The sequence below is a fragment of the Ranitomeya variabilis genome, chromosome 2 (assembly GCF_051348905.1).
Source record: "Ranitomeya variabilis isolate aRanVar5 chromosome 2, aRanVar5.hap1, whole genome shotgun sequence".
In the NCBI taxonomy this organism is placed as follows: domain Eukaryota; kingdom Metazoa; phylum Chordata; class Amphibia; order Anura; family Dendrobatidae; genus Ranitomeya; species Ranitomeya variabilis.
This window is the reverse complement of record NC_135233.1, coordinates 884,331,966-884,355,375: the sequence shown is the minus strand read 5'-3', so window position 1 is coordinate 884,355,375 and position 23,410 is coordinate 884,331,966. Positions and strand designations below refer to the sequence as shown.

The window sequence follows — 23,410 nt, the reverse complement described above, 5'->3', positions numbered from 1 at the left end:
TTCCTGGGGCGGTCCTCATGTGAGCCAGTTTCTTTGTAGCGCTTGATGGTTTTTGCCACTGCACTTGGGGACACTTTCAAAGTTTTCCCAATTTTTCGGACTGACTGAATTTCATTTCTTAAAGTAATGATGGCCACTTGTTTTTCTTTACTTAGCTGCTTTTTTCTTGCCATAATACAAATTCTAATAGTCTATTCAGTAGGACTATCAGCTGTGTATCCACCAGACTTCTGCTCAACACAACTGATGGTCCCAACCCCATTTATAAGGCAAGAAATCCCACCTGACAGGGCACACCTGTGAAGTGAAAACCATTCCCAGAGATTATCTCTTGAAGCTCATCAAGAGAATGCCAAGAGTGTGCAAAGCAGTCATCAAAGCAAAAGGTGGCTACTTTGAAGAACCTAGAATATAAGACATAATTTCAGTTGTTTCACACTTTTTTAAGTAAAGTATATAATTCCACATGTGTTAATTCATAGTTTTGATGCCTTCAGTGTGAATGTACAATTTTCATAGTCATGAAAATACAGAAAAATCTTTAAATGAGAAGGTGTGTCCAAACTTTTGGTCTGTACTGTATTGTAATATATATATGTATATATTAAAGCATACCAGAAATGTACTGATGGAAAAAAATTGACCAAATTGATGATAGTCTACTTAAAAACCTTGATGAAAACGGTTCATTTTTTTCACATATGTGAAGACAACGGACACCTGAATGAGGCCTTTGGCTCAGAAACAATTCTAGTAAAAAGAGTAAGCAGAGATTTGGGACTCGTAATGCTTGAGCGTCTTTAGTTGTACAACTTCCTCAGTAACATATGTTGTAAATTTCATCCACTATTTTCACCCTTCTGTGATGAAGACATATGTTTTTAAATATACTGTATAGGACTGTGACTCAAGCGAAACAAAATCTGTCCAGAGCTTCAGCCTTGCAAAAGCAAATTTGTAATATTTATAGACAACATGAATTCCAGGGAAGTGCACTTTTCCTTTAAAGCAGCAGCACTTCCTTGCAAATAAATGACAATGTAACAGTCACTATAAAAATTACAGGTGCAGTACTTATTATAGCTAAGCTTTCAAAAAGTAAAAATATTGCATGGTATTACACAGTGATCACAGAAAAATAAATGATTAAAAAAGACTAATTGTATTAATAAAAGCATGAAATATATAAGCAAAAATAATGGAAATATATGTTGCGCTTAAGGGGCACTAAGGTTAGTACATTCGATCTACGCAGATCCTCAGCAAGCCAGCTAAAGTAACTTATGACAACTCACAGCATGGCTGCAAGATACTAAATATTGCATCTTTATGACCATTTATTTGCAGGATTAAACTACTATAAATGTGCGTCATGAAATTAGCAGAAGCAGCATGTCCTGCATTAGCCACCTGCATTTCCCCCATGCTGCCATAATGAGCTTTAAATATCTGCTACTTAGGAATCTGTGCCAACAATTAGATTAGGATAAAGATTAGAGCGACTTGAGGCAGGTTCTTGGAGTAAAAATTCCCTCAAGTCATCATGTGATTACGATACAGCAATCATGCAATATTTTTTATTCGATATTTTTTACAGCGGTATATTACATTTGTCATGCAGCTTTATTCTATATATAGCTGATGTGTAATTTGGCTACAAACATGAGAACACCAATGCAGCTTGTTGCCATGTCACCGTAATTGTGAAATTAGGGAGACAAAGCCAAGATGCATAAACCACAGGCCAAGATGCATGCACAAAACTACTTACCCCCTTGTCTCCCCTGGCTTTTGAATTAAACTTCACAGTCTTTAACCTTGCTCGCTCCTTTTTCTCAACCCTAAAAGGACATTTAATACAAAGAATCTACAATAAAACAAACTACTGGCTTATTTATATGGTTAGCTAATATATACTGCAGCTCTAGACTAAAAGCTTTCACGTTGGGTTAATTAAATAAGGCCACATTAGAATAGGGTCAATAATGGAAATTGAAAAAAAATCATTAAAACGGGCAGTATGAAATTCACTGCCGAAACCTCTGCCCCATCTCTGAAAGGACTCGTCATCAGAGACCTTCATTTCAGGGGCTCGGCTAGTCCCTGCACAATGAGCACAATGATAAGAGTGCCTGCTCAGATCAGCAGTAATGAGTCAGCAACAGAGCGCACAGTCAGTACGCGTTGTCCGAATACCTTGCGTCACAGACCAGCGCTGCCCTTGCAACTGACGTCACAGCCGGGTATTCGGCTTACAATGTGCAATGACTGTACACTCTGTTGCCAATTCGTCACTGCCGATCTGAGCCGGCGAGAGAGTGCGCGGTCATTGCGCTAACCGCACATTGCTACCTGCTCCAGCAGTGGCCAGATGTAAGTAGGGCATGCAGTGGACTACTACTGCTCCATCACACTGTTTAGTGGCTACCACCAGGTTGCACAGAATAGCTCCATTTCATCTGATAAAATACAAACCTGATGTTATTATGGTTAATGTGAAATATTTGAAATGGAGAGAATCAGCGACCTCGTTACATGACTAAGATTTACCATACCTGCGCTTGCTTGGAATGACTCCAATCTCTTCACTTTCGCCGGTTGCAGTGACTTGCCGTGCCTGCCACCATTCATCATCAGAGGCGTTAACAACATGCAGAATATCGCCAAACTTAAAATTAAGGCCTTGGCTGGGGAGGCCACTATCTTTTGTCTTGTCATAATCAAAAAGTGCTCTAAAAAAACATTAAAAGGGAACACATTTAATGCCACATTCAAGTAAGCCATAACTTTTTTCAAAGAGCATGTATTACTGTACATTCCTTAAATCTTATAGGTCTGTGGATCTGTTGTCACCATCTGATTCACATGGAAATAATCAGGAGTTTTCCCTGTTTCCTCCATATGAGACCAGGTCTACCACTTATTTTTGTTAAAGGGGTTATTTGACTCTCTTTCCTCATGGGGCTAACAATTGACAAGCAAGTGGTCGCGAACTACCTTCCTGTTCTGCCCGGCGTTGGCTCAGAGCAGCCACAGACGGCTCCTGTTGGTGACTCTGCTGCTTCATTTGAGCTGCTGTGTTGACGGGAGGTTAAATGAAGCAGCAGAATCGCAAGCAGGTGTGGTCCATGACCGCTCTTAGCTGGTGCCATGCTGAACAGGCAGGTAGTTAGCAAATGCCTGCCAGTCAGTTCTTAGCCTCATGGGAAAAAAAAAATCTCAGGTAATTCCTTTAAATTACAAAGATCCCATCTGAAAAACTAGTCCATCAGAAATGCCTTGGAGAAATGGATCTAAGGGTTAAAGTCTCTCCTTGTGGAGCGTGACATGCCTGTGGGAGATGTCATCAGCCATGTAATGAAAAAAAAATATATGGAAATTTCCTTGTAAAAGAGGCAGATACCTTGAACTCTGGTAACACCTTCTGGAAGTAGCAATCCTAAAAGTCAATATCAACCGTTTAAGGAGACTTTCCACATGACTTACGATAAAAGCCAAACCCGACACAATATTTCTACAGACATACTTGGAGAAATATACATTTTCTTTACAGAATGCTTTGCAATGAAGTGTTCTCAATTGTATTCTCCTCCCGGGATGTGTTCAAAACGAGTAAGTTAGAGTTACTTGTAAATGCACACATTGCTGCAGAACATTTTACTGTCGCCCAAGAAACTCTGTATGAGCATGGCAAAACTCCTTAATGGCATTTGCCAGGCACAAAAAAACCCCACAAAAAACAACACAACACAATCTGTCCATCACGAGTCCATAAACCGTCCTGTTAACTTTATTTTCCTTTTATAGCTCCCCCTCAGCCTTTGTGGCCATCCTTGTGGTCTGCTATTGATTACATTCTGAACTTCCTGCCTTCACTCCCTCGAGCTGTAATCTATTCCACAGCTTGCACACTCCCGTCCTCATGCTCAACTACTCCGCCTACAAAGCACCATCCTGCCTCTCCTATAGTCTCAAGATGGATAAAGGCCTCCCCACAGAGTTTCTTCCACCACCTAATACACACTGTCCTGAGACTCTCCTGCAGTCAGTATTTTTCGTGGTGAGGACACTAGCACCACACAGAAACAGTGTACTATAGGGGAGCAATCACTGGCCACAGCACCTTATGGCTTCACCAACAGGCTACCTTCTGTTCAAAGCACAGACAGGAAATCTCTATGCTCTCAATGAAATGAAGGAGGAAGTAAGAAGTTGGAAGTCACATACTATGCGACAGCAGAGGAACAGCACATAAAATATAAAGTCTTCATTGCTCATAGGCTTTCCAACAATTTTCTAACAAACAAAAGTTGATTTTAATCAATAGATCTTGGATATAAAAATAAGTTCCACAATTGGATGTGTATAACCCCTTAACCGCCGATACGCCTTTTAACGGAGGCAGTTGAGGGTACTTATAAGTGATGAGCAGTGTGCTCGTTACTCGAGTTCTCCGAGCATGCGAGGGTGTTCTTCGAGTATCTTGGGCGCTCTCGTAGATTATGTTTGAGTCCCCGCAGCTGCATGATTTGCGGCTGCTAAACAACCTGAACACATGCAAGGATTTTGCCTGTTTGCTAGGGAATCCACACATGTATTCAGGCTGTCTAGCACCCACAAATCATGCAGCTGAGTTGACTCAATCTATGAGCACACCCAAGATACTCGGAGAACACCTGAGCATGCTCCGAAAACTTATGTACTTAGTACTTATGCCTCAGCGCCGCTTTTAACGACGCTGAGAATTAAGTGTATAGCGCCCCCAAAGTCGGAATTTCTCCGAGGTCTCGACTACCGGGGGTAGCTGAGACCCCAGAGAACATAATTCGGGTCGGTTTTTACTGACCCCAATGTTGCGATTGCCGTTAAAAACGGTATAACAGCTACCGCAAAAAAAAAAAAAGTCCAAGTTCCCATTTAATTTCTCTCTCCTCTGATACCCCAGATGTCCCTGCACCCCCCCATGATGTCCCCCGGGCCACCGGGGTCTTCTTCTGGTTAAAAAATGGTGGGCGCACACGCAGTGCACCCGCCGAGATCTCCCCGCCGGCACCCTGCAACAATTGGAAATTTTTCCTATTGGTTCATTTTGATCACTATGATAGACCCTATCACAGTGATCAAAATAAAAAAAAATAGTAAATAAACCCCCCCTTGATCACCCCCTTAGTTAGGAAAAAATAATAAAATAAAAAAAAATATATTTATTCCCATTTTTCCATTAGGGTTAAAGTTGGGCTAAAGCTAGGGTTAGGGTTGGGCTAAAAATAGGGTTAGGGTTGGGCTAAAGCTAGGGTTGGGCTAGGGTTAAAGCTAGGATTGGGCTAGGGTTGTGGTTATGGTTGGAGGTGGGATTAGGATTAGGGGTGCGATAGGGTTAGATTTGTGGTTACGGTTATGGTTGGGATTAAGGGTAGGGTTGTGTTGGGGTTAGGGTTGTGGTTAGGATAAGGGTTAGGTACATCAGGGGGTCTCCAAACGCCACATGGTGCCACTGTTGATTCTAGCCAATTTTGTGTTCAAAAAGTCAAATGGTTCTCCCTAACTTTTGAGCCCTGCCATGTGCCCAAACAGTGGCTTTCCCCCACATACGGGGTATCTGCATACTCAGGAGAAATTGCACAACAAATTTTGTGGTCCATTTTCTCCTGATACCATTGTTAAAATAAAAAAAAATTGGTTCCAAAGCAAATTTTTTGTGAAAAAAGTAAAATGTTCATTTTTTCCTTCCACATTGTTTTAGTTCTCTTGAAGCACCTGAAGGGTTAATAAACTTCTTGAATGTGGTTTTGCGCACCTTGAGGGGTGCAGTTTTTAGATTGGTGGTATTTTCTGTTATATTGACCCCCCAAAAACTCACTTCAAATGTGAAGTGGTTCCTAAAAAAATGGCTTTGTAAATTTTGTTGGAAAAATGAGAAATTGCTGGTCAACTTTTAACCCTTATAACGTCCTAATAAAAAAAAATGATGTATCCAAAATTGTGTTGATGTAAAGTAGACATGTGGGAAATGTTATTTAGTAACTATTTTGTGCGACGCCACTCTCTGATTTAAGGGTACAAAAATTAAAAGTTTGAAAATTTCAAAATTTTCATCATATTTCAGTTTTTTTTTTTCATTAATAAACGCAAGTTATATCAAAGAAATTTTACCACTAACATGAAGTACAATAAGTCACGAAAAAATCGCAATCAGTGGGATGTGTTAAAATGTTTCAGAGCTATAACCTCATAAAGTGATAGTGGTCAGAATTGTAAAAATTGGCTTGGTTATTAAGTACCAAATTAGCTCTGTCACTAAGGGGTTAAACAACATGTCCCTGTGCTGAGAAAATCTTATAAATGTGCCCCTGGTGTGGTTCTGTGTAATGGCTGTGTCTTAGCATATAGGAACATGATCTGATCATACCACAGCTACAGGTTTGGGGGGGGGGGGGGGGTTAAGGAAAAGAGTATACAGATATTACAGGTTGGGATCACAGTGGATTTTTTTTGTGAGGTAAAACACTTCCCTTCCCGCTTTTAAACGGTGTTTTTCTTCAAAGAAAGAATTATCTGTGATCCCCTGCTGTCCTGTCTGTATACTCTCTTCTGCTCCTCCCCTTCCCAGGAGCTGTGGTATGATCAGTCCATGTCCCTGTACGGTCAGACACAGCCATTACACAGTACACAGCAGGGACACATTTTATCTCAGCACAGGAACATTTTATCCAAACATATCCAATTGTGATAAATATTATTATTACAAGATCTATTGATTAGTATTCTATTAATTAATATTGCACGCCCTACTTTTCAGATTTTGAATTTCCACAAAAATTTTAAATAACCAATAAATTTCGTTGAACTTCACAATTGTGTTCCACTTGTTGATTCTTCACCAAAAATGTACATTTGGTATCTTTAGGTTTGAAGCATGATATGTGGGAAAAGGTTGAAAAGTTCCAGGGGGCGAATACTTTTGCAAGGCACTGTAATTGAGGAACTACTCTGTGCATTTTGCATGGAGTTGAGCAGCAAAAAAAAAGAAACCTTAAAAAATACCCTCAGGTCTTTATTCTTTTATTACTCAAAATGCGAAAAATATGAAAACTTCTTGTTTTTTCTATTTCTCTATGATAGGTTTAAAAATAAATAAATTATATATATATACATATATAAATAATATATATATATACACACACATATATACATATATATATACATATATACATATTGTTGGGTTTCACTCGCTCAGGTGCGACGGCTGACACTCAGGAGGCACGTTCCATTAAAAGTTCAAAGGGTTTATTGCTCCATAATCCACATAGCAAAAACAGAAAACAAATAGCCTTTAGCTCAGGAAAAGGAAAAACAAGTGTCCAGTCCTTCAGGCTCAGTCCTGGAGCCTTAACACACTCTGGGGCTATCACCTCCACACATACATCTCTTGTGTTAAGTATTGGTCTTTCTTTTATAGGTCTAACCACACCCAGAAACCCATCACATGATTAGACATGTGGTTATGACATCACCACAGGTCCTGAAACACATATACTGTAGATAGGCATGGTTACATCACAGCGACAAGCCACCTATGTGACACATATATCTCCCGTCGACTAGACAACCTTTAGCCACGCTACATACCTCTCCCCTCTGCCTAAAGCCATGGGGCTTGGCACTTTCCCCCACTAGACAAGGGATTCTTGACAGGGCATCAGCATTACCGTGCAGCTTCCCGGCCCTATGTTCCACATGGAAACTGAAGTCCTGCAGGGCTAAGAACCAACGGGTGACCCTAGCATTTCCACCCTTCGTTTCCCTCTTCCATCTAAGTGGGGCATGGTCGGATATCAGCCTAAATTTAGGTCCCAGCGGATAGTACCGTAACGTGTCAACCGCCCACTTTATGGCCAAACACTCCTTCTCTACGACTGAGTAATTCTTTTCAGCCGAGGACAGTTTCCTACTCAGATAGAGAACAGGATGCTCCTCCCCATGTAGCTCTTGGGAAAGGACTGCTCCTACCCCAACATCTGAGGCATCTGTTTGAAGAATAAACTCTTTCTTAAAGTTTGGGGCCATCAGAACGGGTTGCTTACACAGAGCCTCTTTCATTTCTTGGAAGGCTGACTGTCTCTTCGGACCATTTAACCATTACGGATTTTGTCCCTTTTAGCAGATCAGTCAGAGGCGCAGCCTGGCAAAGTTTGGGATGAACCTCCTGTAATATCCCACAATCCCCAGAAAGGCTTTAACTTGCTTTTTGGAGAGCGGTTTTGGCCATGTTTGAATTGCCTCCACTTTACTGATTTGGGGTTTTATTTCTCAACGACCCACTACATATCCTAGGTACTTAGCTTCTTCCTTTCCCAAGGCACACTTCTTCGGGTTTATTGTAAACCCCGCCTCCCTTAGAGCATCAAACACCGCTTGGACTTTTTCCAGATGACTCTCCCAGTCCGGGCTAAAGATGACGATATCATCCAGGTACGCAGCAGCGTATGGCTTATGGGGTGCAAGGATTCTATCCATAGCCCTCTGGAAGGTCGCCGGAGCTCCCTGTAGGCCAAACGGCATCCGGACATACTGGAAGCATCCATCTGGTGTAGAAAACTCCGTCTTCTCCTTGGCTTCCTGTGCCATGGGGATCTGCCAATACCCCTTCGTCAAATCTAAGGTGGTTATATACCTGGCGGGGCCAAGTCTTTCGATGAGCTCATCAACGCAGGGCATGGGATAGGCGTCGAACTTGGAGACCTCATTCAACTTCCGATAGTCGATGCAAAATCTCCACTCCCCATCAGGTTTTGGGACCAGGACAATTGGGCTCGACCAACCGCTCTTGGATTCCTCAATGACTCCAAGCTTCAACATACGCTCCACCTCCTTGGAGATTACTTCTCGACGGGCCTCAGGAATTCGGTAGGGCTTCACGTTCACCCGCACATGTGGCTCTGTCAGGGCCTCGTGCTCTATGACCTTCGTGTATCCGGGCAACTCTGAAAACAGGTCCCTGTTCTTCTGGAGTAACTCCCGGCAGTGGTGTTTCTGGGCCTTTGATAGTAACCCCTCCAACCTCACCTTCTGGGTTGCTTAGCAAAGATGAGTTACTGCCGGCTCTCTATCTTGCCATGGCTTGATGAGGTTGACATGGTAGACTTGGATTGGTTTCCGTCTTCCTGGTTGGTGAATTTTGTAGTTTACCTCACCAAGCTTCTCGATGACCTCATATGGCCCTTTCCATTTGGCCAAGAACTTGCTCTCCACCGTCGGAACTAACACAAGAACTCGGTCTCCCGGATTGAACTGCCTAACTCTTGCAGACCGGTTGTAGACCCGGGCCTGAGCTGCTTGTGCCTGGAGGTGTTGTTTCACGATAGGCATCACCTTTGCAATCCTCTGCTGCATCAGGGCCACGTGCTCAATGATGCTTCTGTGGGGCGTGACTTTGGCTTCCCAGGTTTCCTTAGCTATATGCAGGAGACCTCGCGGATGTCGGCCATATAGAAGCTCAAACGGTGAGAACCCTGTGGAGGCCTGTGGAACTTCACGAATGGAAAACATCAGATATGGTAAGAGATAGTCCGAGTCTCTACCATGTTTCTCTATAGCTTTTCTCAGCATGCTCTTCAGTGTCTTATTAAATCTCTCAACAAGGCCATCTGACTGGGGATGGTACACCGAGGTCCTCAACTGGGAGATTTTCAGGACTTTGCATACCTCCCTCATCACCTTGTGATGAAGGGTGTCCCCTGGTCAGTCAGGATCTCCTTTGGCAGACCTGTCTGGGAAAACACATGGACCAACTCGCGGGCTATACTCTTCGAGGAAGAATTTCTCAGGGGAATTGCCTCAGGATAGCGTGTGGCATAGTCCAGGATGACTAATATATACTGATGGCCGCGGGCTGATTTAACTAAGGGACCGACCAAGTCCATGGCAATTCTCTCGAATGGCACCTCAATAATGGGCAATGGCACACGGGGGCTCCGGAAATGAGGAGTGGGGGCAGTTAGCTGACATGTAGGGCAGGACCTGCAATAGTTCACTATTTCCCAGTGACACCCAGGCCAATAGAACCTCTGCACAACCCGTTCCTGCGTTTTTTCCACCCCTAGGTGTCCACCCAAGATGTGTGAATGGGCTATGTCCAACACCTTCCGTCTATATGAACCTGGCACTACCAACTGCTCTACCAACTCCTCCCTTATTTTCGTGACCCGGTACAACAACTCCCCACTCATCAGAAAATAGGGAAATCTTGTGTCTGCCCCCGGCTCCTGTACAACCCCATTAATAACTGACATTATTAAAGGCTTCTCTCAGAGTGGGGTCCCTATGTTGGGCAGTCCCAAAATTTTCACCGGTTACCTCTAACTCCAGAATGTCAGATGCAGGGGACACTTCCTCATCTCCAACCAGGACACAAAAAGGAAACCTGTCTGTCTCTGGGTGTGGCGATACCTTTTTAGGGTTCATTGGTTCCGTACTCCTGCTAGTGACCTCAGAACCCTTTCCCCACAAATCCCAAAACAAACAGAAATCCCGACCAATAATTATAGGGTGCAACAAGTCCCGAACGACGCCGACTTCATGGGACTCACTGCCACATGCCGTTTCAATATCCACCCTGGCCATAGGGTAGTCCTTTGCATCACCATTTATGCACCGCACGCCGACCTTCTTTCCCGGTAGCAGGTGGAGAGGAAAAGTGGCCCTCACCAGGGTCACTAAGCTCCCTGAGTCTAACAGCGCTGTTACTGCTCGACCGTTCACCTTTACGGGACACGCTTGAGGCCCCTCATTGGGCGGAGAGTTCACACTGCAGGCTGGATATGCATAGTATGAACTACAGCGTCCCATGCTGCAGTCCATCTGCTCAGTGGTCTGGGAACAACGGGCAGCTATATGTCCTGGCCCATGGCACCTCCAGCAAATATCACCCGTAGGGACCTTGGGCACCACCTCCCCCGCCCTTTGTGACCTTGGACGCCCCACCCCTTTTTGGGACTCAGCGCCTTTCTGGGACCCCCAGTACGGCATGGGCTGCCTCCCGTAGGAGCCTTCCATTCCTTGGTATCTCTCGACCAGTCCGATCAGTTCGTCGGCACTCTGGGGATCACCCTGGGCAACCCAAGTCTGTATGGGCCTCGGGAGGGAATGCACAAACCGATCCATCATCACTCGTTCTACCATCTGTGCAGGCTTAGAGGACTCTGGCTGCAGCCATTTCTGGACCAGGTGCAACAGGTCAAACCTTTGGGAGCGAGGCGGTTTGTTCCGGTGATAGGCCCAGCAGTGAATTCGCTGTGCCCTAACAGTCAATGTCACCCCCAAACGTGCGAGAATCTCGTCTTTCAATTTGTGATACTCCTTGGCATCCTACAAGGTCAAGTCCTAATACGCCTTCTGAGGTTCTCCCGTCAGGTATGGCGCCAGTACCTCTGCCCACTGGTCCGGCGGAAGTTTTTCCCTCTCAGCGACCCTCTCAAACACCATCAGGAAGGCCTCAACATCATCCCCGGGGGTCATTTCCTGCAATGCGCGTCTTACCGTCTTCCGGACGTGGGTGTCATCAGCCAGACCCGGGGTTGGGGCGCTCGTTCTGCCCTGGATGGTGGTTGCCAGAAGCTGCATCTGCTGCCGTTGCTCCTGCTGGCACTGTTGTATCTGCTGCCGTTGCTCCTGCTGGCTTTGTTGTATCTGCTGCATCAACAGCTTGTTGGTCTCTTGCTGTATCTGCTGCCGTTGCTCCTGCTGTGATTGCAACTGGACCAAGTGTTTCAGTAGGTCCTCCATTTTCCCCGGCAAAGCTTGCTGGCTTACAACAGACTTGACCCAGGACATTCAATAATAGACTTATGTCTCCGCTGGGAATGCACCAAAACATCAGCCAGAAAGCATTGGTACTGAGATGTGGTCTGTGCAGGATCTTGGTTGTTGTTTCCGGCATTGCGCTTTTCTGGACAGAGAGCTAAGGTGTTGCTCCTGGGATCTGTTGTAGCCGTTTTCCCAACTTATGGGTCACTACTAGTGATGAGCGAGTATACTCGTTCCTCGGGTTTTCCCGAGCACACTCGGGTGATCTCCGAGAATTTGTGACTGCTTGGAGATTTAGTTTTCCTTGCCGCAGCTGCATGATTTGCGACTGTTACACAGCTTGATTACATGTGTGGATTCCCTAGCAACCAGGAAACCCCCACATGTACTCAGGCTGGCTAGCAGCCGTAAATCATGCAGCTGCATCAACAAAAACTAAATCTCCGAGCAGTCACAAATACTCGGAGATCACCCGAGTGTACTCACTCATCACTAGTAACTCCTATCCTAGTGCTCCTATCACCACTGGAATCACTGTTGCCTAAACCTTCCACATCTTCTCCAGTTCTCCTTTGAGGCCCTGGTATTTCTCCAGCTTCTCATATTCCTTCTTTCTGATGTTGCCGTCACTTGGCACTGCCACATCTAACATCATTGCGGTCTTCTGATCCTTGTCTACTATCACAAGGTTAGGTTGGTTAGCCAACACCCGCTTATCCGTCTGGATCTTGAAGTCCCACAGGATTTTAGCTGTTTTATTCTCCACCACTCTCGCCGGGGTCTCCCACCTGGACTTAGCCCATAAGCTGTGTAGATGTTCTAGTATTCAATTCCAACTACTTGGTTGTGGCGCTCGGTATACGCTGTTCCGGCTTGCATTTTGCATCCTGCTATTAAGTGTTGGACGGTTTCTGAGGTTTCTTTGCATAGTCTGCACCTTGGATCTTGTCTTGTGTGGTAGATTCCCACTTCTATGGATCTGGTACTTAGTGCTTGCTCTTGGGCCGCTATGATTAGTGCCTCTGTGATGTCTCGGAGACCAGCTTTCTCCAGCTATTGGTAGGATTTCTCCATGTCAGCCACCTCCATCTTCTGTCGATGGTACATTCTATGCAGCGGCTTGCCTTGCCATGGTCTGTGACCGTTCCTGTCACCTAGTGCTGGGTGTCAGCCGTCAGAATCAGCTGACACCCGGCGGCGATCGCCCACAACCCCCCCCCCCCCCCCCGTGTACACGAGCGATCTTCTAGATGTTTAGATGAAGCAATCATGTAATGTTCACTCTAAGATCATGTGCACATGTTGAGTATTTGGTCACCATTTAAAATCAGTATTTGTAAGTCAAAACTAGAAGTGGGTGAGAAATGCAGATCGTGTGAATGTGGCTGAAAGTCAGATCACACTCATCCACTCAAGTCTGTGTGTGAAAACATCGAACTGCACTCAGATGACGTCTGAATACAGTCCAACTTCCACGGATTCACAGAATGGAGAAATTTTGTTTTTCCATGTTCGCCTTGTCTGTGCTACATAGATTCTCAATCTGGATGAGAGAATTGGTAAATGAGTGTCGTCTTAATCGTATTGTACTACACTCACCTCCTTCACTGCTGCAGTTGTACAACACATTAATGTCTGGAATATTTGTGCAATAGTTTAGTACTTTCTCTCCCTATACTCACTATTTTAAAATCACCCTAAAAAGACTGCTGCATGACCTGCTTAGGCTTTTACACAGGCTATCACAGTCCTTCCTGATTGGCTGTGTTATACCATGTGATGCAATGCTGCAAGACATTATGGGGAAACATGCACTGCTGCTACTGAGCTCATGTCAGCCTCCTGTGACTGATGAAATCTTCATTGTGTAAAACGGCAATGGGCTTTTTTTTTTTTTTTTTGCAAGAAATCCATGGTGATCTAATAGCTACGCGTTTGAAACACATTGAGGTGTTCTTTTTCAAAGCTTTGAAAAAGAACACATCTGTGTTTGAAACGTGTAGCTACTAGATCACCATAGATTTCTTGCAATCATGTTTTTACATTTTTCAAATAAACTACAAACTTTTTTCATCCAAGAAGCTGGATTTTCTCCCTTCTTTGTTACTTCCACGTGTGGCCTCACGTTTCTGTTCTTGTATTTGCCATCAACCGTCCAGGTGAGCTGTTTTTTTTTCTCTCTTTTTTCTATGGACTTTTTTTTGGGATTGGGCAAATCACGCGAATCGGATCGCAAATTGTTCGAATTCATAGGAATATGCAAATTTAATACAATTCGGCGTGAATCATGTCGATTCGATCATCTCTTGTATTTGCACATTAGTTTTTCATAACTTAAATATGCGTAGTCAGAGACTTCACAATGGTGTCTGTCACTTCTAATGGTAAGAATAGCGAAGCATATGCTTTACATCCAAAACTATAGGAACCTCATTTCCATCTTTACTAGCCCCAGTCTAACTCCATGGAGCAGGGCTATGGAGTCAGAGTCGGTGTCCGTTTTGAGTCTGAGTCGGACATGGACTCCTAAAATATATAATAAATCGGGTACAGTTCAGCGCAGGATGTGCAGAATATTTTTTCTTAAAACTTTTAGAAAGTTATGGAAATGTCCTATAAATGTCTGTCCTGTTCCTGCTTTTAGTTGAGATGAATTTGTGCTGCACTTTCTGTACAGTGGGTACGGAAAGTATTCATACCCCTTTAAATTTTTCATTCTTTGTTTCATTGCACGCATTTGGTAAATTCAACAAAGTTCATTTGTTCTCTCATCAATGTACACTATGCACCCCATCTTGACTGAACCCCCCCCCCCCGAAAAGTAGACATTTTTGCAACTTTAATAAGAAAAACGGAAATATCACAGTCATAAGTATTCAGACCCTTTGCTCAGACACTCATATTTAAGTCACATGCTGTCCGTTTCCTTGTGATCCTCCTTGAGATGGTTCTACTCCTTCATTGGAGTCCAGCTGTGTTTAATTAAACTGATAGGACTTGATTTGGAAAGGCGCACACCTGTCTATAGAAGACCTCCCAGCTCACAGTGTATGTCAAACCAAATGAGAATCATGAGGTCAAAGGAACTGGCCAAGGAGCTCAGAGACAGAATTGCGGCAAGGCACAGATCTGGCCAAGGTTACAACAGAATTTCTGCAGTACTCAAGGTTCCTAAGAGCACAGTGGCCTCCATAATCCTTAAATGGAAGAAGATTTGGACCACCAAAACTCTTCCTAGACATGGCTGCCCAGCCAAACTTGGCAATCGTGGGAGAAGAGCCTTGGTGAGAGAGGTAAAGAAGAACCCCAAGATCACTGTGGTTGAGCTCCAGAGATGCAGTAGGAAGATGGGAGAAAGTTCCACAAAATCAACTATCCCTGCAACCCTTCACCAGTCAGGCCTTTATGGCAGAGTGGCCCAACGGAAGCCTCTCCGCAGTGCAAGATATATGAAAGCCAGCAGACAGCTTGCTAAAAACACATGAAGGACTCCCAGACTATGAGAAATAAGATTCTCTGGTCTGATGAGATGAAGATAGAGCTTAGAATTATAACCAAAAAGGTCTATGTGTGGAGAAAACCAGGCACTGCTCATCACCTGCCCAATACAATCCCAACAGTGAAACATGGTGGTGGTAGCATCATGCTATGAGGGAGTTTTTCAGCTGCAGGGACAGGACGACTGGTTGTCATTGAAAGAAACATGAATGCAGCCAAGTACAGAGATATCATGGATGAAAACCTCTTTTAGAGTGCTCTGGACCTCAGACTTGGCTGAAGGTTCACCTTCCAACAAGACAATGACCCTAAACACACAGGTAAAATAACAAAAGAAGTGGCTTCAAAATAACTCTGTGACCATTCTTGACTGGCCCAGCCAGAGCCCTGACCTAAACCCAATTAAGCATCTCTGGACGCAATTGTGTTTTCCCTGAAAATGTATCTGAAGAAACACTTCATCATATTAGTGAGCACTAACTTTACACTTGTGAACATGATTTATAATTTGGAGATGCTCAATTTCTTAGAGAACAAAAACACATCTTTGCTACTAAGAATGAGGCCTTTTAGAAGAGATAAAGTCATTGAGGAACAAACCTTGTAGAAGCTAATAAGTCTCAATAGAAAGATACAGAATTTTATTTATAGCTGCACAATACATCATGCATAATTCAATGTAAAAAAAAAAATTCTCAGAAATTCTTCGCCTTATTGGCATGCTAGGTTATTCCCTGTGGTCAACACTGCAAAAACACATCCCACCTAACTTGTCAAGGACATAATGCTCCGAAATCGTACTGTACTGCATTTAAGTTGCCAGTAGCATTGTCAACAGCTAGAAGCATTAGATCTGAGATGACATTTAGATAATAAAAATAGAAGAGTCGTGTCACAGAGACTAAAAGGACATATATAATCTATGTAATATACCATAAACTTGGCATATTCCAGCAATATAAATATAGAATTTTACAACATTATATATATTTAGATACACACACAAATATATTTATCTATACACAAAGAAATATAGACATACACTGAAATCCAGTGTAAATTGTGCATTGCATTGAATTGGTTTATTTAAAGGGAATCTCTCACCAAGTTTTTGTCACCTAATATGAGAGAAGCTTAGCAAGAGCCCTGATTCCAGTGTTGTGTTCCCTACTTAGCTGCTTAGTGTAGTTTTGATAAAAATCACTTATTAGGAGAGCATCATTAGAGGACTAGAAAACCTGCTGGCAGGTGGTCAGACAGAGTGACTTGCCAAAGTATTTGGCTCCCTGGAACTTTTCAACCTTTTCCCACATATCATGCTTCAAACATAAAGATACCAAATGTAAATTTTTGGTGAAGAATCAACAACAAGTGGAACACAATTGTGATGTTGAACAAAATTTATTGGTTATTTAAAATTTTTGTGGAAATTCAAAAACTGAAAAGTAGAGCATGCAATATTATTCGGCCCCTTTACTTTCAGTGCAGCAAACTCACTCCAGAAGTTCATTGTGGATCTCTGAATGATCCAATGTTGTCCTAAATGCCTAATGAGGATAAATATAATCCACCTGTGTGTAATCAAGTCTCTGTATAAATGCACCTGCTCTGTGATAGTCTCAGGGTTCTGTTTGAAGCACAGAGAGCATCACGAAGACCAAGAAACACAACAAGCAGGTCCGTGATACTGTTGTGGAGAGGTTTAACCCCTACGACCCCGCAGATACGCCTTTAAACGGCGGCAGTTAAGGGTACTTAAACCACAGCGCCGTTAATTAACGGCGCTGTGGAAAAAGTGAATTGCGCCCCCCAGAGTCGGATTTTCAATGGGGTCTCGGTTGCCGAGGGTAGCCGAGACCCCAGAGAATATGATTCGGGGGGTTTTTACCGATCCCCGAGTTGCGATCGCCGGTAATTAACCGTTTACCAGCGGTCGCAACAAACAAACAAAAAACTGCGATTTGCCATTTAATTTCTCTATCCTCCGATGTGATCGCACAAAGATCTTTGGGGTCTCGGCTGCCGGGGGTAGCCGAGACCCCAAAGAAGATGATCGGGGTCGGTTTTTACCCCTGTACCCCTGTTTTGCGATCGCCGGTAATTAACTGTTTACCGGCGACCGCAAAAAAAAAAAAAAAAAAAAAAAAAAAAAAAGCGATGTCATTCTCTGTCCTCTGATGTGATCGCATATCAGAGGACAGAGAAATAGGGGGATTCGGGGACCCTGTTATACTTAACGGTGTCCCTGGGTCCTCCTGCTTGCCGCCAGCTTCTTGCTCCGGTAAGAAAATGGCGGGCGCATGCGCAGTGTGCCCGCCATGATCTGCCGGCCGGCAGAGGAAGATTCTTCCACTTGTTTTATTTTGGTCACGGTGAGATCCTATCACAGTGATCAAAATAAAAAAAATAGTAAATAACCCCCCCCCTTTATCACCCCCTTAGTAAGGAAAAAATATTAAAATAAAAAAAAAAATTATGAATTTCTATTTTCCAATTAGGGTTAGGGGTAGGGTTAGGATATGTGCACAAGTAGAATGGTTCTCTGCGTTTTTTTCCGCAGCGGATTTAATAAATCCACAGGGCCAAAACGCTGCGTTTTTCCTGCAGATTTATCGAGGATGTATCGCGGTTTTTGTGCGGATTCCCCTGCGGTTTTACACCTGCGGTTTTCTATTATGGAGCAGGTGTAAAACCGCTGCAGAATCCGCAGAAAGAATTGACATGCTGCGGAATGTAAACCGCTGCGTTTCCGCGTGGTTTTTTCCGCAGCATGGGCACAGCGTTTTAGGTTTCCCATAGGTTTACATTGTACAGTAAACTCATGGGAAACTGCTGCGGACCCGCAGCTGCGGAAACGCTGTGGACCCGCAGCTGCGGAAACGCTGCGGGTCCGCAGCAAAATCCGCAACGTGTGCACATAGCCTTAGGGTTAGGGCTAGGGTTAGGGCTTGGGTTAGGGCTAGGGTTAGAGCTAGGATTAGGGTTAGAGCTAGGGTTAGGGTTGGGGCTAAAGTTAGGGTTGGGGCTAGGTTTAGGGCTAAAGTTAGGGTTTGGGCTAAAGTTAGGGTTAGTGTTGGGGCTAAAGTTAGGGTTAGAGATGGGATTAGGGTTGGCATTAGGTTTACATTTGGGATTAGGGTTAGGTTTGGGATTAGGGTTAAGGCTAGGGTTGGGATTAGGGATAGGGGTGCATTGGGATTAGGGTTAGGTTTTGAGGTTAGGGTTGAGATTAGGATTAGGGGTGTGTTGGGTTTAGGGTTTTGATTAGGCTTATGGTTAGCTTTGGGATTAGGGTTAGGGGTGTTTTGGGGGTTAGGGTTGTGATTAGGATTATGGATCGGGTTGGGATTAGGGGTGTGTTGGGGTTAGGGTTGGAGTTAGAATTGGGGTGGTTTCCACTGTTTAGCTACATCAGGGGGTCTCTAAACGCCACAGCCAATTTTGCGCTCAAAAAGTCAAATGGTTCTCCCTCCCTTCTGAGCTCTGCCGTTCATAGTGCTCACCACACATCTAGATAAGCTCTTTGGGGAGTCAAGTTTCCAAAATGGGGTCACTTGTGGGGGGTTTCTACTGTTTAGGTACATCAGGAGCTCTGAAAATGCAACATGACACCCGCAGACCATCCCATCAAAGTCTGCATTCCAAGCGGCGCTCCTTCCCTTCCGAGCCCTGATGGGAGCCCAAACAGTGCCCCCCCCCCCACATATGGGGTATCAGCGTACTCAGGACAAACTGGTCAACAGATTTTGTGGTCCAATGTCTCCCGTTACCCTTGAGAAAATAAAAAATTGCAGATCAAAAAATCATTTTTGAGGGAAAAAAAAGGATTTTTTATTTTCACGGCTCTACGTTATAAATTTCTGTGAAGCACTTGGGGGTTTAAAGTGCTCACCACACATCTAGATAAGTTCCTTAAGGGGTCTAGTTTCAAAAATGGGGTCACTTGTGGGGAGTTTCTACTGTTTAGGCACATCAGGGGCTCTCCAAAGGCGACATGGTGTCCGATCTAAATTCCAGCCAATTCTACATTGAAAAAGTAAAACGGCACTCCTCCTCTTCTAAGCTCTGCGGAGCGCCCAAACAGTGGTTTACCCCCACATATGGGGTATCGACGTACTCAGGAGAAATTGCATAACAACTTTTGTGGTCTAATTTCTCCTGTTACCCTTGTGAAAATAAAAATTTGTGGGCGAAAAGATCATTTTTGTGTAAACAAATGCAATTTTTTATTTTCACGGCTCTAATTTATAAACTTCTGTGAAGCACTTGGGGGCTCAAAGTGCTCACCACACATCTAGTTAAGTTCCTTAAGGGGTCTAGTTTCCAAAATGGTGTCACTTGTGGAACGTTTCCACTGTTTAGGCACATCAGGGGCTCTCTAAACATGACATGGCATCCGATCTCAATTCCAGCCAATTCTGCATTGAAAAAGTCAAACGGCGCTCCTTCTCTTCCAAGCTCTGCGGTGCGCCCAAACAGTGGTTTACCCCCACATATGGGGTATCAGCGTATTCAGGAGAAATTGCACAACAAAATGTATGGTTAAATTTCTGTTTTTACACTTGTGAAAATAAAAAAATATGGTTCTGAATTAAAATGTTTGCAAAAAAAGTTAAATGTTCATTTTTTCCTTCCACATTGTTTCAGTTCCTGTGAAGCACGTAAAGGGTTAATAAACTTAAATGTGATTTTGAGCACCTTGAGGGGTGCAGTTTTTAGAATGGTGTCACACTTGGTTATTTTCTATCATATAGACCCCTCAAAATGACTTCAAATGTGATGTGGTCCCTAAAAAAAAATGGTGTTGTAAAAATGAGAAATTGCTGGTCAACTTTTAACCCTTATAACTCCCTAACAAAAAAATTGTGCTGATGTAAAGTAGACATGTGGGAAATGTTACTTATTAACTATTTTGTGTGACATCTCTCTCTGATTGAAGGGCATAAAAATACAAAGTTTGAAAATTGCAAAATTATAAAAATTTTCGCCATATTTCAATTTTTTTCATAAATAATCGCAAGTAATATAGAAGAAATGTTACCACTAATATGAAGTACAACATGTCACGAAAAAACAATCTCAGAATCAGCGGGATCCGTTAAAGCATTCCAGAGTTATAACCTCATAAAGTGACAGTGGTCAGAATTGTAAGAATTGGCTCGGTCATTAAGTACCAAATTGGCTCTGTCACTAAGGGGTTAAAGCTAGACTTGGATACAAAATGATTTCCAAAACTACATCCCAAGGAGCACTGTGCAAGCGATCATATTGAAATGGAAGGAGTATCATACCACTGCAAATCTACCAAGACCCGGCCGTCCCTCTAAACTTTCATCTCAAGCAAAGAGAAGACTGATCAGAGATGCAGCCAAGAGGCCCATGATCACTCTGGATGAACTGCAGAGATCTACAGCCAAGGTGGGACAGTCTGTGCATAGGACAACAATCAGTCGTACACTGCACAAATCTGGCCTTCATGGAAGAGTGGCAAGAAGAAAGCCATTTCTCAATGATAACCATAAAAAGTGTCATTTAAAGTTTGCAACAAGCCACCTGGGAGACACACTAAACATGTGGAAGAAGGTGCTATGGTCAAATGAAACCAAAATCGAACTTTTTTGGCAACAATGCCAAACGATATGTTTTGCGTAAAGGCAACACAGCTCAACACCCTAAACACACCATCCCCACTGTCAAATATGGTGGTGGCAGCATCATGGTTTGGGCCTGCTTTTCTTCAGCAGGGACAGGGAAGATGGTTAAAATTGATGGGAAGATGGATGGAGCCAAATACAGGACCATTCTTGAAGAAAACCTGTTGGAGTCTGCAAAAGACTGGGATGGAGATTTGTCTTCCAACAAGACAATGATCCCAAACATAAAGCAAAATCTACAATGGAATGGTTCACAAATAAACGTATCCTGGTGTTAGAATGGCCTAGTCAAAGTCCAGACCTCAATTCAATCGAGAATCTGTGGAAAGAGCTGAAAACTGCTGTCCACAATGATCTCCATCAAACCTCACTGAGCTCGAGCTGTTTGCCAAGGAAGAATGGGCAAGAATTTCAGTCTCCCGATGCACAAAACTGATAGACATACCCCCCAAGTGACGTGCAGCTGTAATCGCAGCAAAAGGAGGGGCAACAAAGTATTAAGTTAAAGGGGCCGAATAATATTGCACGCCCCACTTTTCAGTTTTTGAATTTCCACAAGAATTTAAGATAACCAATAAATTTAGTTCAACTTCACAATTGTGTTCCACTTGTTGTTGATTCTTCACCAACAATTTACCGTATATACTCGAGTATAAGCCGACCCCCCTAATTTTGCAACAAAAAACTGGAAAAACTTATTGACTCGAGTATAAGCCTAGGGTGGAAAATGCAGCAGCTACCGGTAAAAATCAAAAATAAAAATAGATACCAATAAAAGTAAAATTAATTGAGACATCAGTAGGTTAAGTGTTTTTGAATATCCATACTGAATCAGGAGCCCCATATAATGCTTCATGCAGTTCTTTATGGCCCCATATAATGCTCCATGCAGTTCATTATGGCCCCATAGATGCTCCATATAACATTGTGCCACATGTAATGCTGCTGCACTTTATATAAAAAAAAAAAAAAAAAAAAGACATACTCACCTCTCTTGCAGACCGCTGCTCCTCAGCGTCCCGTCTCTCTGCACTGACTGTTCAGGCAGAGGGCGACGCGCACACTAATACGTCATCGCGCCCTCTGACCTGAACAGTCAGTGCAGAGGACTCGGAAGACGGAGCGTCGGTGGAACGAGGGAAGGTAAATATGAAATACTCACCTGCTCCCGGCACTCCTGATGCGGTCCCTGCATGTCCCACGGTCTCTGGACTCGGCAGCTTCTTCCAGTAGTGAGCGGTCACATGGTACTGCTCATTACAGTAATGAATATGCGGCTCCACCCCTATGGGAGTGGAGTTCATATTCATTACTTTAATGAGCGGTACCAGTGACAGCTGAACAGGGGAAGAAGCTGCCGCGCCCGAAGACCATGTGACATGCAGGGACCGCGTCAGGAGCGCCGGGAGCAGGTGATTATTTGACAGTCGTCGCTCCCTCTCACCCGCCGACCATGACTGGAGTATAAGCCAAGAGGGGCACTTTCAGCCCATTTTTTTGGGCTGAAATTCTCGGCTTATACTCTAGTATATACGGTACATTTGGTATATTTATGTTTGAAGCATGATATGTGGGAAAGGTTTGAAAAGTTCAAGGGAGCCGAATACTTTCGCAAAGCACTGTATTCATGAGCTCTGTATAACTCCGTCCCCTTAACTGATTGGCAGCTTTCTGTGTACACTGTACATAGAGAGAAATCTGCTAAATCGGTGGTGGGGGCGGAGTTATATGGAGCTCAGAATTTAGAAGTCACTGTATAACACGCGCTTGCGCAGTGTTTGTTTTCAGCACTAGAACTGTGTGTATTGTGGGAGCGCGTTTGCGCAGTATGTTGCTGACTCGCACTTCCCCTTTTGTCTATTGGCGATCAGAGTATGCGCCGTGGTGAGCAAGGTTACACAGTGATGTTGGCGCAACCCAGGGAACAATTCAAATTGCATGGACAGGGACAAGTCTGACTAAACACAATGAAGTACATCCCTATGACAAAATGAGCAGGTAAGATATACTATATAAAGTTTTTTTTAGAAGGATTACAGCGGTGATTTTAATGGGAAAAAAGTGCTAGTGATGCACATTGCATGACTAAACGCACTGGGGACACTTCACATGCTACAAACGTCATGAGAGGTTCCCTTTAAAGCCTTACCATGAGTCACATTGATATCCTTTGACACACAGCAAGTGTCACTATTCCGCCTATCGGTGTGTCTGAAAGCAGTGAATGACAGCTCAGCCATCCAATCTAGGACAGGAGCATGCTGAACTGTCAGTATGCTGATGGTCAGCTCAGCCACCCAAATCGGAGGCTGAGGCATGCTGAGCCGTCAGTGTGTTGAGTGACAAATCAGCCATTGAATCAGGGCCGGGCTTCCTCCACTTGTCTGCTATACGAGTGATTACCTGGCTATTTAGCTGGCTCTCTGCCTCCAAATAGTGCAAGTTGTAGCTTA

General features: G+C 43.8%; 1 protein-coding gene across 26 annotated transcripts in view; it reads right to left on the bottom strand.

The window, feature by feature from the left end:
• DLG1 (discs large MAGUK scaffold protein 1) overlaps positions 1-23,410 on the bottom strand; it is a 389,579-nt gene that overhangs the window by 80,869 nt on the left and 285,300 nt on the right. For all 26 annotated transcript variants that reach the window (XM_077290372.1, XM_077290374.1, XM_077290377.1 and 23 more), the window contains 2 exons: positions 2,556-2,732; positions 1,772-1,841 (listed from right to left, as the gene is read on the bottom strand). In XM_077290372.1, the coding sequence (XP_077146487.1) occupies positions 1,772-1,841; positions 2,556-2,732 (247 nt within the window). The remainder of the gene's footprint in view (positions 1-1,771; positions 1,842-2,555; positions 2,733-23,410) is intronic.